We start from the raw sequence: 16172 nt of genomic DNA, 5'->3' as shown, positions 1-16172 counted from the left end.
GTAACAAGATCAGAATAAAAATGTTTTTAAAATCACGTTGGTTTTATGCACCAGAGAGATTCCGACTGGAGACAGGCACAATGAGTTGGAGATGATTGGAGAAATCCAAGTGAGAGAGGGTAGTGGCAACGGAGTGGGAGAAGAATGGATAGATTTGAGAAGTAATTAGGAGGTGATCTCCATGAAGGAGACATCGGAGACTGGAAAATGAGACGGGCCTCCTCCGATTTCTGTTTGGACCAACAGAATGAATGGTGGTGCTATTCCCTGGGAACAGAGTAGGCTTATGCGAAAACATAAGGTCGGATTTGCATTTTGGGTGTGAAGTGACTGGGGATGTTCTGCAGACTTTTAGTCATTTTGGCCTGGAAATTGAAGGATGGGTTTGGAAGGGGAAGCCATCTGCGTCCACGTGGTAAATTGCCCAAGACGGTATTCCCTCCATCTTCCCGACCTCTGTTCAACGTCTGCTGAGGATGTTCTGTGCGCTGGATGCTGGGGATGCATCGTCAACAGGAAGCCTGGGTCTCTGCCCTCAACCAGTGTACCGGCCACCTCGTTAAACTTTCCTTAATCTGTAAAATGAATGTAATAAGGTGAAGTGAGATGCGGTGATGTGACGACACCCGGCCCTTTTAGTTTTTATATGTTTTCCGGCGGCGGAGCCGGAAGAGAAGATGCTCGGTTATTTTGCTTTCGTATCCTCTCCGGGCCGGGCTCCCGCGCATGCTCCCTGGGCCGCCGGGCGGGGGCGGGGGCGGGGCGGCCGGAACCCTCGAGGTCTTCCCCGGGCCGGGACCCGGCCGGGCGAGGGAGCGGCCGCGTGACGTCATCAAGCGGCGCGGCCCGCAGGGCGGGACCCGAGCGCGACGGCGGGGCGGCGCTCCGGGACTGGCCGGGGAAACGAAAGTGAGGGAGGAGCTGGCGGTCCTGGCGGCAGCAGGGCCGGGCCCGGTAGCGGCGGCGGCAGCGGTGGCCTGACCCCCCTCTCCGCTCCCTGGCAGCTCGCCCTCTCCCCTCCGTGTGAGTGCCGGCGCGCGGCCCGGGGGCAGCGGGCGGGCGGGCGCGCGGGCTCAGCATCCTCCCCTCCACCGCCGCCTCGGCCCCGCACCCGCACCCGCGCGCGGGCTACCCCCGCCGCTTCTCGCCCCTTCTCTCGTCCCTCCTCCCTCCCCCCCACCCCCACATCGCTCGTCCAGCTCCCGGAGCGGAGCCGCCGCTGACTTGGTCTCCGCGCGCACACGCACACATTCACGTTACCTTCCAGTGGAGACACGGGTCCGGGGAGAGGGGAGGGCGTCTCTTCCCTCCGTGAGCGGGGGCGGCCGAGCGAACCCGAGGCCCAGGGGGAGCAGCCTGGAGCGGGGATTGGGAAGCCCTCGCCGGGGGCGGCAGCGGGTAGAGCCAGGCCTTCCCCTCGGAAGTTCCCCGCCGGCGCACCCTCGGGCCTGCGTAGGTCCCGGGAGCGGGGCACCGGGAAGCTGTGCGGCCTCCCGTCGTGGGCCGCCGTCTTCTCCAGCGGAGAAGTGAGAGGGCGGAGGAGATGGTGCGGAAGGCGCCCGCCTAAGGTGGATTGGAGAGAGCGTCAGCACCCTCCGTCACCCAGCTGTTTGCTCGCCTGTTCCTGCACCCACCCCAGCGCTGTCCACATGGAGTTCCCCTGCTCCGTCTCCAGAGGCACTAAGGACCAGTGGGGCCTTTTATTTTTTGCTTTTATGGAATTTTTTTTTTGGGCGGGAGGGGGGCATATAAGATAGGTTTAAAGGGAAATGTGGCTCAGCTTGGCCCTGCCTGCTGTTTGTTCAGTGTCGTCTGTTCTTCCTACGACCCCAGGAGGGCCTCTGCCTGCGCCTGGGGGGAGAGAGGCTGCCTCCCTGGGAAGGATCAGGTTATGCATTCGGTTGACGGGCTCATCTCTGAGCTGGAAATAAGGGACACATGTGATTTCGGGTTTTTGTGAGGTCGACGGGATCACTGGTATCTTTTTTGGTTTTATTGTAAGTCTGTTCTTTTGCCCCTGCACCTCCTCTTTCCCAAGGATTGCAGCCCTGTTGGCTTCTGTTTTGAGTCCTTTTTCTGAGTCCTGTTACGGCCAATCAGCTGTGTATAAACCGCACTGTATTCACTAGTATTGGTTGCTCTGTAACTCCTTCATTTCTTAAGATGTCAGGGTCTTCTTAATCTCTTCCATCACATTTTTTTTTTTAAAAAAAGTCCTCACCCGAGGATATTTTTCCATTGATTTTTTAGAGAGAGTGGGAGAGAGAGGGAAAGACAGAGAGAGATAGCAATGGGAGAGAATTGGTTGCCTCCTGCTGGCGCCTCAGGGGGGCCGGGCGGGGGAGGAGCCTGCAAGGTGGTGGTACCTGCCCCTGACCTGACTCTAACCCAGGACCCTTCGGTCCTCAGGGGGAGGCTCTATCCACTGAGCCAAACCGACTAAGGCTTATTATTATTATTATTTTTTAAATTTTTTATTTATTTATTAAAGTATTACAAAGGGTATTACATATGTGTCCATTTTATCCCCCTGCCCTAGACAGTCCCCTAGCCTCCCCTATCCCCCAGTGTCTTATAAGGCTTATTATTATTATTATTTTTTCCTCATGCTTACCTCATGTACCTACTCATGGGCATGGATGATGGTGGCATGGTGCCTGCCTGTTTTCTTTTTTTGTGGAGGTGGGTTTCTGTTCTTAAAATTACTACTTTTGTACATGAGTCTTATGCTATGGCTACATCCAGTTCCAATAACTTTCTCCCTCATATTTCCTCAGTCCTAAGTCAACCAGTGCTTCTATTCCTTTCCCAATTTTGTTCATGTTTTTAAACATCCTGAAGTACAAAAACAAAAACAACACAAGAAACAGTGTATCATATGGGTAACATAATAACAGTGGTAGAACAATCATTCTGGGATGATCTGTTCACCTTGGAAATTATTGGTTAATAGTCACTGGTTAATAGTTTCATAATACATTTCCAGGGTACATTGTTGTTACACATGGCCAGTGTTGCATCAAAGTATAGAATAACAGTTTCCCAAGGCTTTCCCCCCTGTGGTGTGTGGAGTTGGCCCATGACTTTTTGGTATCTGACATCAATGGCCCAGAGGCCTCTGAGTCTGTGAGTACCACATTTTACAGTGAAACTAAGGACTATTTTTGAAAGCCCGAGCTTGGCTAGCATCCATACTGGACCTCTTTGAGGAAGAGGCTGTTCAAGTGCTGGCACTGGAAGTGGTTTGGAGTTGCCAAATCCCATCCCATTTATAATTTATACTCTCGGATCCCTGCTCTGATCCTAGAGACTCTGACATGAGCAGCTGACTGTCTTGTCTGGATTTATGGTTGCAGCAACAATGAAGAGGAGAAATGATCCAGAGTGCACTGCCCCTATCAAGAAACAGAAGAAAAGAGTTGCAGAGCTTGCCCTGAGCCTCAGCTCTACATCTGATGATGAACCCCCCTCGTCTATCAATCATGCAGCCAAAGGTATGCTTGCCTGTGTGGTCTGAGGCCACCGGTCATCTGGTCATGTGAGTCCCCGGAGCCTAAATTGGGCAGACTACAGTCCAGTGCTCCTTGCGGAAAATTAGGCAAATTCTGCAGAGATAGGTTGGCTGTAGACTCTCTTCCTTTCTGCCATTCTTCTAATTGGAGTGGGGAACTTTGTTTTAAATAGAAAATTGGAATTTTTACAAAGTGCAGTAGTTTTGTTGCTGGTCCTTCAGCAGGTGGCACTCTTTTGCTGCCATAAACCAGGTGTAAGTACAGGCATACCTTGAACATACTGCGAGTTTGGTTTCAGATCACCGCAATAGTGAGTCCTAAACAGAGCGTCTTGCCTTCAATTTGTAAAAAACAAAAATGCAACATCTGTGAAGCACAGTGAAGCAAAGGGCAGTAAAACCAGGTGTGCTTTGCTCATCTTGTGCTTTTAACAGTAGTTAATGATCCTGAGGCTCTTGCTGCAGTGCTGTGGCCTAATTCCCCTTAGGGTTTTGCATTGTTTTCTCAATTCCCTCAGCAGTTGTGAACAAAATACCCAAATGAATTGGAACATGCCAGTATTCACTGTTTACATTAAGCTCAAAGGATTTCACTCATTTAGCTGAAAGTAACATTTTGCTTTGCCTGTTTCTTAGGATTATGGACATTCACAGTTTACACAGATGCTTTCTGTGAGAAATTGTAAAGTGTCTAGGACGGTGGTTCTCAACCTTCCTAATGCCGCGACCCTTTAATAGGGTTCCTCATATTGTGGTGACCCCCAACCATAAAATTATTTTTGTTGCTACTTCATAACTGTAATTTTGCTACTGTTATGAATCGTAATGTAAATATCTGATATGCAGGATGTATTTTCATTGTTATAAATTGAACATAATTAAAGCATAGTGATTAATCACAAAAACAATATGTAATTAAATATGTGTTTTCCGATGGTCTTAGGCGACCCCTGTGAAAAGGTCGTTCAACCCCCAAAGGGGTCGCGACCCACAGGTTGAGAACTGCTGGTCTATGAGCTTGCCTCAAATACCAAGCAATTAGAAGTAGCTGTATTTGCATTTACCCAGAATTATTAGCTGTATTAATTTCCCATGACTGCTGTAACAAATTACAAACCGGGTGGCTTATATCAACAGGAATTTATTCTTCACGGGCCAGAAGTCCGAAATCAAGGTGTCAGTAAGGCCATATTCCCTCCCAAGGCTCTTGGGGGGAATGCTTTTCTGCCTCTTCTATCTTCTGGTGGTTGCTGGCTGTCCTTGCTTTTCCTTGGCTTATAGGAGCATAATTCCAGTCTCTGCCTCTGTCTCTGTGTTCAAATTTCCCTCTTCTTCTTTTTTTTTTAAATATATTTTATTGATTTTCTTACAGAGAGGAAGGGAGAGAGATAGAGAGTTAGAAACATCGATCAGCTGCCTCCTGCACATCTCCCACTGGGGATGTGCCCGCAACCCAGGTACATGCCCTCGACCGGAATCGAACCTGGGACCTTTCAGTCCACAGGCCGATGCTCTATCCACTGAGCCAAACCGGTTTTGGCAAATTTCCCTCTTCTTTTAAGGACATCAGGGCCCAGCCTAATATAGTATGACCTCATTTAACTTGATTACATCTACAAATATCCCATTTCCAAATGTCCTGTTCCAGACTAGGTGACATAACCTTTTGGGAAGCACTACTTAACCAGCTGTCTTGCCTTTTGGATCATCTGCTGGGCCACTGGTAAACTGAAATGAAATTTGGCAACAGATTGGTAACTGTAAGGGTGTGAAGCATCCTTTGAGGGTGGTAGAAAATTCAGTTTATTCATACTAGTAAGTGGTAGGCTAATTGAAGGGCAGTTACTCATCAGCCGTACTGAGAAGCTGGTCCAGAGAGGAGAAGCTTTCAGGTGGGCACAGCTAATGAAGCATTTGGTGTGGCTGTGGTCCTGGCTGGATAAGAGACTCATAAACTTGTGTGTGCCTTTAAAGTTGTCATGTTGAGTCCCAGGATAGGTGAGAAAGGCTATATGTAACAGGTTACTAAGTAGGAAGGTAAAAAACATTGGTGCATTTGCTCTAGGGACTATTGAGGAAAGGGAATTTTGGTTCTCACCTGCGATTTTTAAGCAGCTGGTGAAGGTAGAGGGTCTCCTTGGGTAGGGCTCTGGGGTATGAGGAGAGAGAGGCCTACAAGGGAAGAAGGGAGAGCATGCCTGGAGGAATAAACGACACTTAGGTGGTGGCAGTATCAGGTAGAGGGTCTCCTTGGGTAGGGCTCTGGGGTATGAGGAGAGAGAGGCCTACAAGGGAAGAAGGGAGAGCATGCCTGGAGGAATAAACGACACTTAGGTGGTGGCAGTATCGAGTTCCAAGGGGCTCTTGGGAACATTTGCTCTCAAGTAACATCTCTCTGAAGTAAGGAGAGCACAGTGTCCAGGTAGAGGAAGGTAAGTGTATATGGTTAAGGATCTTTCAAGGGAACCAGTCTGATTTAAATTTCAAGCTTTTAAAAATGTGACTGTGAATTGAGATTAGCTCTCTCCCCCTCACAGGCTCCCTTGAATTGTACCAAATAGCTTTAACCTTTCTGCAAGTAGCACCGTATGACTCAGGATTGACTGCTGCTGCCATGTGTGCAGAATGGAAGTCTAGAGGTGGCCAGTACTGTGTATGCTTCTGGCAATAGGCCATTTGGTCCCTTTCATTTGCAGAAAATGAGGCAGGAGGTAGAGGCAAGCACACATGCCAGATTTCCCTGGGTCAACTTATTTTAGGATGGGGCAGCTCCACATCGACACAAAAACTCTGAGGACTAGAGTCTAGTGCCTTCAGCAACATTGCTCTTTTGACTCCCCCCCCCCCCCAATCCCCCCAACCCTGTGCTTGGCATGGAGTAAAAGCTCAGTAAATATTATGGAGTAAATGCTCAGTGAATATTTACTGAATAAAATTGATAGAAGGCAACAGTAGTATCTTTTCCAAGAAGCTTAAAATGCTTTGCCTCTTTCATTTTGCCTGCTTTCCAGTCTACAAAAGATCATTTCATTAAGTACTTATGAGCATTTATATCATTTCTGTTCTGCATTGGCTCCTCTAAGGCATCCATCCCCTGGACAGTGTGCCCTGGTAGTTACTGTCTCACCAGAAACTACATATCCATTAAGTCATAGCATTAAAGCAGGTGTGTTTCTTTTTGTTCCAACCATTTCAACCTGCATATACTGTTCAAATGGGTGATTGAAAAATGCTCTTTAGGGAGTATAATTAGAAAAACAAAAAAAACAGTAGTTACTATTTCTGTCTGCTGGGCCTTGTTTGTTCTGCTGTTTCTTCTTTTTTTTTTTTAATATACATATTTTTTATTTTAGAGAGGGGGAGAGAGAGAAACATCAGTGATGAGAGAGAATCATTAACCGGCTGCCTCCTGCATGCTCCACATTGGGGATCCAGCCTGCAGCCTGGGCATGAGTCCTCACTGGGAATCAAATTGTGACCTCCAGGTTCATAGGTCAATGCTCAACCACTGAGCCACGCCAGTCGGGTTGTGTGACTTCTGCTAGATCAGTGTGATGACTCATTAATAGGTCTTTTTAATTTCATCAGTTTATTTTACATTATTGACAAGGTGGTTGTATTGCCAGGTCCGAGACTGACATCATCTGACCAGGGTAAAGAAGAAAGGGATGTTGTCATGGCCACTGTGGCATCATGTGATTATTTTGAACATTTTAAGAGAAGTTTAAAGGTACTTTCAAGCCTAAATAAACTCTTGGAAATTTGCTATTAAATAACAACCTTTTGAAGTGAGAGACAGGTGGAGGTCATTTTGTTCATTTCGGTTATTTTTTTTTAATCATCATCTGAGGATATTTTTCCATTGATGTTTGTTTTTTTTAGAAAGAGGGAAAGACAGAGACAAATATAGATATGAGAGAAATACATCTATTGGTTGTCTCCTGCACAAGCCCCGACCAGGGCCTGGGCTGGGGAGGAGCCTGCAGCCGAGATATGTGCCCTTGACCAGAATCAAACCTGGGACCCTTCATCCACAGGCTGATGCTCTATCCACTGAACAAACCGGCCAGGGCCTTTTGGTTGTTTCTCACAGGGAAACTGGTCCTTAGGTGTGTGCATCTGGCCCTCCCACAGCATGTGCCTTGGAAGCTGCCAGGGTCCTTCCCCAGCATGGCACTAACAATGCCTCCCCTCTACCAGACTTAAGTCTTCCCTAAATAGGCTATTTTCCCTGAAACACCATTGCTTTCCTGTCAGTCCAGATTCATGACCTTAATCAAAAACTTCCTTTATCGGTACCTGTTTAAATTGCTCTAACGAGTTACCATTTGTCTGGTATGAAGAAGAAATTGAGTTTTTAAACAGGAATGAGTGTATTCCACAGCAGTGTTAGGCGGGATGGGATGTTTATTAAAATCCATAATTTATTCTTCTGTATCTTTGTGCTACTCACCGTGGCCACTGGTGTTTGGATCTGCCCCTCCTTGTGTGTTGCCACTGTCATTTCTAATCTTGGCATGTTTGCTCTACTGTTCTGTTGCCTTATCAAAGATTTGGCCAGTAGCTGGGAAGCCTCTTCCTTTAAAATGACTTAAGAGTAATGCCCTCTATCAGGTAGAGAGAAATCGTAAATGAAAACTCTAAGTAATGTTTTGGGCTCTCCGATAGATTTTAGAAGAGGGGCTCCTGGGAGGTAAATGGGGATGCCACCCAGCTTTGGCACATTCTTAATGAAACTAATGATTTTAATAGACTGACTTATTAGTCCCGTTAATTTATACCCTCATTACAAGAGTGTCTGTTCAGTGTTTGCTAAATTTTTAGCAGTCTTGGGAGACTAAACCTCCTCTTTAGTTTCTGCTGCAGCCACGGCAATTGTCTCTTTTTCATCTAAAAAGAGTGGCCCCAAAGGCCCAGGGGTAAAAATGAGTAGTAGCTGTAATAGTCTGTGGACATTGGGACTAATCTGGGGAACTCTGTCTTAAATCCTGTCAGGCCAAGAATTGGCTTCACATACCACATGAAATAAAAGAGAAATAAGGGTTATCTGTTCATCCATCATACTTCTTGACCTCACGAAGAAATGTCTGTCTAGTAGGATGGTATTTTAGCTCCCATCAGCCCCGCTCTCAGAATCTGGACAGGGCAGCTGTACGTTAGGTGACACCTAGGGAAGAGAAATGGAGTGGAAAGATCTTTGTACCAGAATCATCACTCATTTGCCTGATGAACCTCCACCCAAATTAGGGTCTTTCTGCCATTTTGGTCCAAAAATGTGATGAAGACAAAGAAAACAGAAGAGCTCTCTCTGAGATCTGAGGGTGGCAGGAACCCTGCATGCGCAGGAATGACATTTATCATTAGATGGTGGATCCCCATTAATGGGACAAGCAAACCTGACATCCTGGCAGCGCCCTAGAGCTGGACCAAGTGCACACTCTCCTTTGAGGCTGCCAGGTGTTCCTAACCTTCGCATAGATAGACCTGTGCATCCCCAGACAACCGGTGAAAGGAACAATAACTGATTTAACGTTATAGCTTCTGTTGAGTCAGGACCCGGGATTCCTGGGCTGCCCCAAAGGAAAATATAGGGCCCGAGTAGGGAGCTGCTCCCATTCCTGGCCCCACCTTTTTCTGCACTAAGTAGTACAGGTGGAAGGCAGGGAAGCAGCTGTGTGAGGAGAAGCTGCACCTTTGGACGGGTGGTTCTGCAGCATGTGGGCACTCTCTTACAGAAGAGAGGCGAAGAATAGGTGGAAGGCCCACGCTCAGTCTCCAGTCATTCAGGAGGTCTTTTCCCTCAGATCTGATGTCCTCTGAAGATTTCTTTGGACAGGAACCAAACTCTTTCCAAGGCTTGGAATGGTACTTTATTTCTCAATAGTTTTTTTTTTTTTTTAACCCTAATTTTCTTTATTTAAAAAATTTTTTTATTGATTTCAGAGAGGAAGGGAGAGGGATAGAGAGAGAGAGAAACTTCAATGATGAGAGAGAATCATGCATTGGCTGCCTCCTACATGCGCCCCACTGGGGATGGAGCCAGCAACCCGGGCATCTTCTCTGACCGGGAATTGAACTGTGACCTCCTGGTTCATGGGTTGATGCTCAACCCCTGAGCCATACCAGCCAGGCATAACCCTAATTTTCAAACGAATGTATTATTTCTCCCATAGAAAGGCAGAAAAGTGCAAGACAAAATAAATTTCACTTCTCAGTTTCCATGGTTACTCACTGTTAATGTTCTGGGTCTTTCTTTGAGTGTGGCACTTTGGCATTGGTCCTGTAAACAAGTTGGCTCTTGCTCTGGCTGTTTGGCTCAATTGGTTGGAGCATCATCCCAGTAAGGGCACATACCCAGGTTGTGGGTTCAATCCCCAGTCAGGGCACATACAAGAGTCAACCAATCAATGTTTCCCTTCCTTTCTCCTTCTCCTTCTCCTTCCCTCCCTCCCTCCCTCCCTCTCTCTATTTCTCCCTCCCTCTATCCCTCCCTCCCTTTCTCCCCCTCCCTTCTTCCCCCCCCCCTTTAAAATCAATAAAACACAAACACACATGAAAACAACACCAAATTGGCTCCTTGTTAAGGGAGTTGGATAGCCACCTTAAGGGGAAGGGGCAGATTTGGTGCCTCTCATACACAGACATTCTCAACCAAAACTCCTCTTTGCTAACTGCTTAGGAGCCAGGATTTTGGTTTTAAGTTTATCCTGATTTTTAAAAACATGTTCACCTGCTTTTTCTTTCTTTTGCAAAATGTTAAATCATTAAAAAATGTATGTTTATCTTAGCTATTAGATTTTTAGGCTCTCTTAGGGTAGGATTGTTACTTTTGGATAGTACCTGGTTGTATGTAGCATGGACCTTTTGTATAATAGGTCCTGAACCAAATTTGTTGTCTGATCTGTTAAAGGATATCGATATTTTGGACTCTGACAGATTCCATATGTCAGCCTACTGGGGTGGTGGTGATGGGGAGGCTACTAAATATTATGATCTAGTACAGCCGTGGGCAAACTACGGCCCGCGGCCCGGATGCGGCCCGTTTGAAATGAATAAAACTAAAAAAAAAAAAAAAATACCGTACCCTTTTATGTAATGATGTTTACTTTGAATTTATATTAGTTCACACAAACACTCCATCCATGCTTTTGTTCCGGCCCTCCGGTCCAGTTTAAGAACCCATTGTGGCTCTCGAGTCAAAAAGTTTGCCCACTCCTGATCTAGTAGGAGCCAGTTCTCTTTTAGGATATAGGTATTCTATTCTCATGCTCAAACTTTTTGTTAGTGTTTTATCTTAAAAAAAATTTTTTTTAAAGACTTTTTTTTTAAAGAGCAGTTTAAGGTTCACAGCAAAATTGAAAGTACAATGGTATCTCTACACATGCATAGCCTTCCCCATTATCAACATACCTCACCAGAATGGACATCTGTTATAATTGACTAGAGGCCCGGTGCACGAATTCGTGCATGGGTGGGGTATCTTGGTCTTGCTGGTGATCAGGGCTAATCGGGCCATCTCGCCTAGTCCTGATTGGGGTTGATGGGGGCTGGTCGGCTGGGGAGGGACCATGGGAGGTCTCCAGGGTATGTCTTGCCTTCTTGTCTAGTCTCGATAGGCCGGACCCCAGCAGCAAGAAGCATCTGCCCCCTGGTGGTCAGTGCACGTCATAGCGATTGGTTGAGCGGTCGACCGAATGGCACATCATTCACTCAGAGCCCATAGTTTATATTGGTGTTGTTTACTCTAGGGTTTGAACAAATGTAATGATGCTTCTGAGGGCTGAACTCTAACTACTTGTACTTGTACTACTTGTACGAGGTCGTGTAAAAGGAAATAACTTACTTTAAAATTTTTATTTATTGATTGATTTTTAGAGAGAGGAAGGAAGAGAGAGATTTGTTGTTCTGCTTATTTATGCATTCACTGGTTGATTTTTGTATGTGTCCTGACCAGGGATCAAACCCCACAACCTTGACATATGGGGACGATTGTCTAACCAACTGAGCTACTAGGCCAGGGCCAGAGGAAATATCTTAAAGAGCTGTACACTCAATAGGTGCTTAGCAAAGGTGGCAACAAGATGAGTCACTTAAATTCACTACAGTGAGCACTTAATTAATTTCTGTTAAGTTGAAAGCCTCAGTCCAGGTGTGGGAGATAGAAAGTTGACTGTGATGCAGCTCCTGATCTTTAGCAGTGACCCTGTCCAAATAAGTGGCTCTCAGGCAATGTGATGAGTGCTGTGCTGATGATGTGATACTGGTGCTGCTGGAGCCCAGTGGGTGGAAGGGAGAATGAGGCCTGGGTGTTGGGGAAGGCTTCCCTCCTCTCAGATGTCAACCCTCAGCAAGTTTGTATTCTCATAGGGAAGTGGATGGATCAGTTCACAGAAGGTAGGATTCCATGTATATGGTCTCGCTTTTCTGTTATTCATTTGACAATGTCTGGGTGATCTATCTATTCCAATACATAGAGCAGAGCTTCTCAAAATTTCTTGGGTCTTGGAAAATTTAGTGCCACCCTAACTTTTTTCACCTTGCTCCTACACCAAAAGAAATACCTAACATTTCAGTTTATTAAAAATTTAGGTCTAAATAATAAACATTTATATCCTTCTAACTAATGGGTGTTTAAAAGAATAATACACATAAACTGAAAAATAATTTATTCCTTTTAAAAATTCTATTTTCTCTTTTTAAAAAATTTATCTCTATTGTTGAAAGTTTTACAAATATCCCCCTTTTTTATCTCCATTGAGTCCTCCCACCCCCTTGCCTTCGTCACACTATTGTCTATGTCCATGGGTTATGCATATCTTTTTATAAAAAGGCAGCTACTGTAATGACCATAATGGTCGCTATGACGCCCACTTTGGCCAGCGAAACGGCCCCATCAGGGGGTGGGGCCAGTGACCAACCTTGTGGCCCCTCCCCCCTGCCGGCCTGCCCCTGATAGGACTCTCCCACTCCAATCAAGAGTGGGGCCTGCCGGCCAAAATGCCCCCTCTGTTCCCCCCCCCCCACCAACCGAACCCCCGATCAGCCCATCCCACCACCATAGGCTTGCAGCCCCTCGCCCCAGCTGGCCCACCCCTGATCACACCCCCAACCCCAATAGGGGGCGGGGCTGGTGGCCAACCTCCTGCAGCCCCTCCCCCCGGCCAGCCACGCCCCCAATGGGTCCCCACCACCCTGATCCGCCCGCAGTACTTCCCCCCCCAGCTGGCCCCACCCTAGATTGGCCCCCTCACCCCGATACAGAGGACCTACTGTATATAAAAAGCCGGCTGGCCAACCACCCATGGCCCTTCCCCCAGGCCGCTGGCTCCTGATTGGCACTCCATACCCACCCGTAACGGGGCGGGCCGGCCGGCCAACCTCCCGCCATCTCCTCCTCCTGACAGGCCGAGCCCTGATCCATCCTGATTGAGGCCGGGCCGGCCGGACAGCACCCATGCAGGAATTCGTGCACTGCGCCTCTAGTATGCATTTAAGTTCTTTTGTTAATTTCTTCCCCCTCACCTTCTCTCAAGGATAGTAACGTATTAATGAGATGTGTATACTGTTGAGCATTACATAACTTCTCAAGCCTTGGGTTCAGATTCAATAACCCCCCCCCCCCCCTTGTTTCCTGTTCTGTAGTTTTCCTTGTTTGCAATTAATACCATTTTTATTTATTTATTTATTTATTTATATTCATTTTATTTATTTATTTTTTTAATTAAATCTTTATTGTTCAGATTATTACATTAGTTACTCTTTTTTCCCACCATAACTCCCCTCCACCCGGTTCCCACCCCACCCTCCGCCCTCACTCCCCACCCACTGTCCTCATACATAGGTGCATGATTATTGTTCAATCTCTTCCCTCACCCCACACCTCTCCCCCCACCCCAAGAATAGTCCATTCCCTTTCTATGTCCCTGATTCTATTGCAATCACCAGTTCATACTGTTCATCAGATTTTTTATTCACTTGATTTTTAGATTCACTTGTTGATAGATGTGTATTTGTTGTTCATAATTTGTATCTTTACCTTTTTCTTCTTCCTCTTCTTAAAGGATACCTTTCAGCATTTCATATAATACTGGTTTGGTGGTGATGAACTCCTTTAGCTTTTTCTTATCTGTGAAGCTCTTTATCTGGCCTTCACTTCTGAATGATAGCTTTGCTGGATAAAGTAGTCTTGGTTGTAGGTTCTTGCTATTCATCACTTTAAATATTTCTTGCCCCTCCCTTCTGGCCTGCAAAGTTTCTGTTGAGAAATCAGCTGACAGTCGTATGGGTACTCCCTTGTAGGTAACTGATTTTCTTTCTCTTACTGCTTTTAGGATTCTCTCTTTGTCTTTTGCTCTTGGCATTTTAATTATGATGTGTCTTGGTGTGGTCCTCTTTGGATTCCTTTTGTTTGGGGTTCTCTGCGCTTCCTGGACTTGTAAGTCTATTTCTTTCAGCAGGTAGGGGAAGTTTTCTGTCATTATTTCTTCAAAGAGGTTTTCAATATCTTGCTCTCTCTCTTCTTCTGGCACCCCTATAATTCGGATGTTGGTACGCTTGAAGCTCCTTACACTACCTTCGTATTTTTGGATTCTTTTTTCATTTTGCTTTTCCGGTTGGGTGTTTTTTGCTTCTTCGCATTTCAAATCTTTGACTTGATTCTTGCGATCCTCTGGTCTGCTGTTGGGAGTCTGTATAATATTCTTTATTTCAGTCAGTGTATGCTTAATTTCTAGTTGGTCCTTTATCACAACATCGAGGGTCTCATTAGATTTCTTGAGGATCTCACTACATTTATCGGCGGTCTCACCAGTCTTTTCGAGGGCCTTATTAAATTTATCGGCGGCTTCTAGACAGTTCTTTAAAGACCTTAAAAGTGTGGTTTTGAACTCTATATCCAGCAGTTTGCTTTCCTCCAATTCTGTCGTTGGTGTCCTGTTTCTTTGTCTCGGCATTTTTTATGCTTCGCTGTGTCGATAGAGTGCCTTTCTGTGCTAAGTGTCCCAATTACCTGAGGTAGACACTCTTGGTGCACCCCCTTGTGGGCTTTGTGCACAGTCTTGTTGTAATTAAGCCTTGATTGTTGTAGGTATCACTGAGAGGAATTGACCTCCAGGCTAACTGGCTGTGAGAATCAGCTGTGTCTGCAGTGGGAGAACTTCTGTGCTGGAGACACCCCTCTGGGGCTAGACTTGCTTCGATGGGGCTTTGGTGCTCACTGAGTCTGCCCCCTGAGTGTGTCTTTTATAGTTCCACGGAGCTGAAAACTGGATGGTCCCACTCTGACCTCTGGGCTTCCTGGCTCCTGGATCTCTAGGGAGGTGCTAATCTAGCCTTTGCCTGAGGCTATCCAGCAAAAGTCTCCCTGCAGGGCTTGGGCGGGGCGGGTCCCACGGGATCAACAGGGCGGGGTTAGCAATTATGGCTGCTCTCAGTCTTGCCCTCAGAGGCTCTGCTTCTCAGTGTCCCAGTAATCGCTGCAAGCTCCATGGAGAGAAAGCTGCTCTAGGGTTCTGAGCGATGCCAGACAGTCCCACTTCTCCCGTATGAGTCTGGGTCCCTAGAGACTCGGATGGAACTGGAGCTCAGAGCCTGAGACTCCCTCCCGATTGAAAACAACAACCACGCCCTCAGCTGCCAGCCTGCTCCGCATGCACTCCACACCTTAGTATTTTACTTCAGCACTGCGCCTCCTCTGAGTCTCGGTATGCTTTTCTCTTTCCTCCTAGTTGTAGAACTTCCACTCAGCCAGCTTTCCTGTGGTTCTGGATGATGTCCGTTCCGTCTTTTAGGTGTATTTTTGACGTGGTTGTTCGAGGCAGCAAACTCCGGTGTTTACCTATGCCGCCATCTTTGTTTTTCCTAATACCGTTTTTAATGGAAATATACATACATTTTTAAAAATTAAAAAAAAATCTTTTTATTGATTTCAGAGAGGAAGGATGGGTCGGGGGAAAAGAGAAAGAAAGAGGGAAACATCAGTGATGAGAATCATTGATTGGCCTCCTCCTCCATACCCCATACTGGGGATTGAGCCCAAAACCCAGGCATGTGCCTTGACTGGGAATTGAACTGTGACCTCTGGTGCCGGGGTCCAACCCCAGCAGGTCCAGGGGTCCCCAAAGGTGTGGACGGAGTTGGCGAAGAAGGAATGACACAGAGAAAGCGTTCAGTTGATCAGCAGCCTAGCCATGGTTTTCCAGCCAAGTTCTGGTCTGGATCTCCAGAGAGGTTCTGCTTAGGATCTCCAGCCAGGTTCTGTGTCCATGTTCTCTCCAGCCAGGTTCTGTAGCCATGTTCCCTCGCTAGGTTCTCCAGCCAGGTTCTGTCCAGGTTCTCCAGCCAGGTTCAGTCACCAGGTTCTAGTCAGGTTCTCTTGCCAATTTCTGTAGTCAGGTTCAGTCCAGGATCTTTTGCCATGTTCTCTCGCTAAGTTCTGTCTCTAGGTTCTGAGGCCACTTTCTGTCCAGGATCTTTTGCCATGTTCTCTCCAGCGAAGTTCTTCTGTCTCTAGAGAATGTTCTGTGTAGGTTCTGTGCCTAGGTTCTGTCTCCTAAGTTCTGTGTCTTTCTGTCTTGTTACATCTGTATTTATACCAGTGGATTCAATCCTATCAATCTCTTTTACAAAGGTTAGGGCGTTTCTTATCTCCATTCCAGGGAGT

General features: G+C 46.6%; 1 protein-coding gene across 1 annotated transcript in view; it reads left to right on the top strand.

Moving 5' to 3' along the window:
* The first annotated feature begins 867 nt into the window (after positions 1–867).
* CMTR1 (cap methyltransferase 1) overlaps positions 868–16172 on the top strand; it is a 56847-nt gene continuing 41542 nt past the window's right edge. The window contains exons 1-2 of the mRNA XM_059701808.1: positions 868–1023; positions 3357–3494. Coding sequence (XP_059557791.1) covers positions 3362–3494 — 133 coding nt within the window. The 5' untranslated portion in view covers positions 868–1023; positions 3357–3361. The remainder of the gene's footprint in view (positions 1024–3356; positions 3495–16172) is intronic.

The sequence above is a fragment of the Myotis daubentonii genome, chromosome 6, assembly GCF_963259705.1.
Source record: "Myotis daubentonii chromosome 6, mMyoDau2.1, whole genome shotgun sequence".
Lineage (NCBI taxonomy): Eukaryota > Metazoa > Chordata > Mammalia > Chiroptera > Vespertilionidae > Myotis > Myotis daubentonii.
This window is presented reverse-complemented; position numbering and strand designations above follow the sequence as displayed.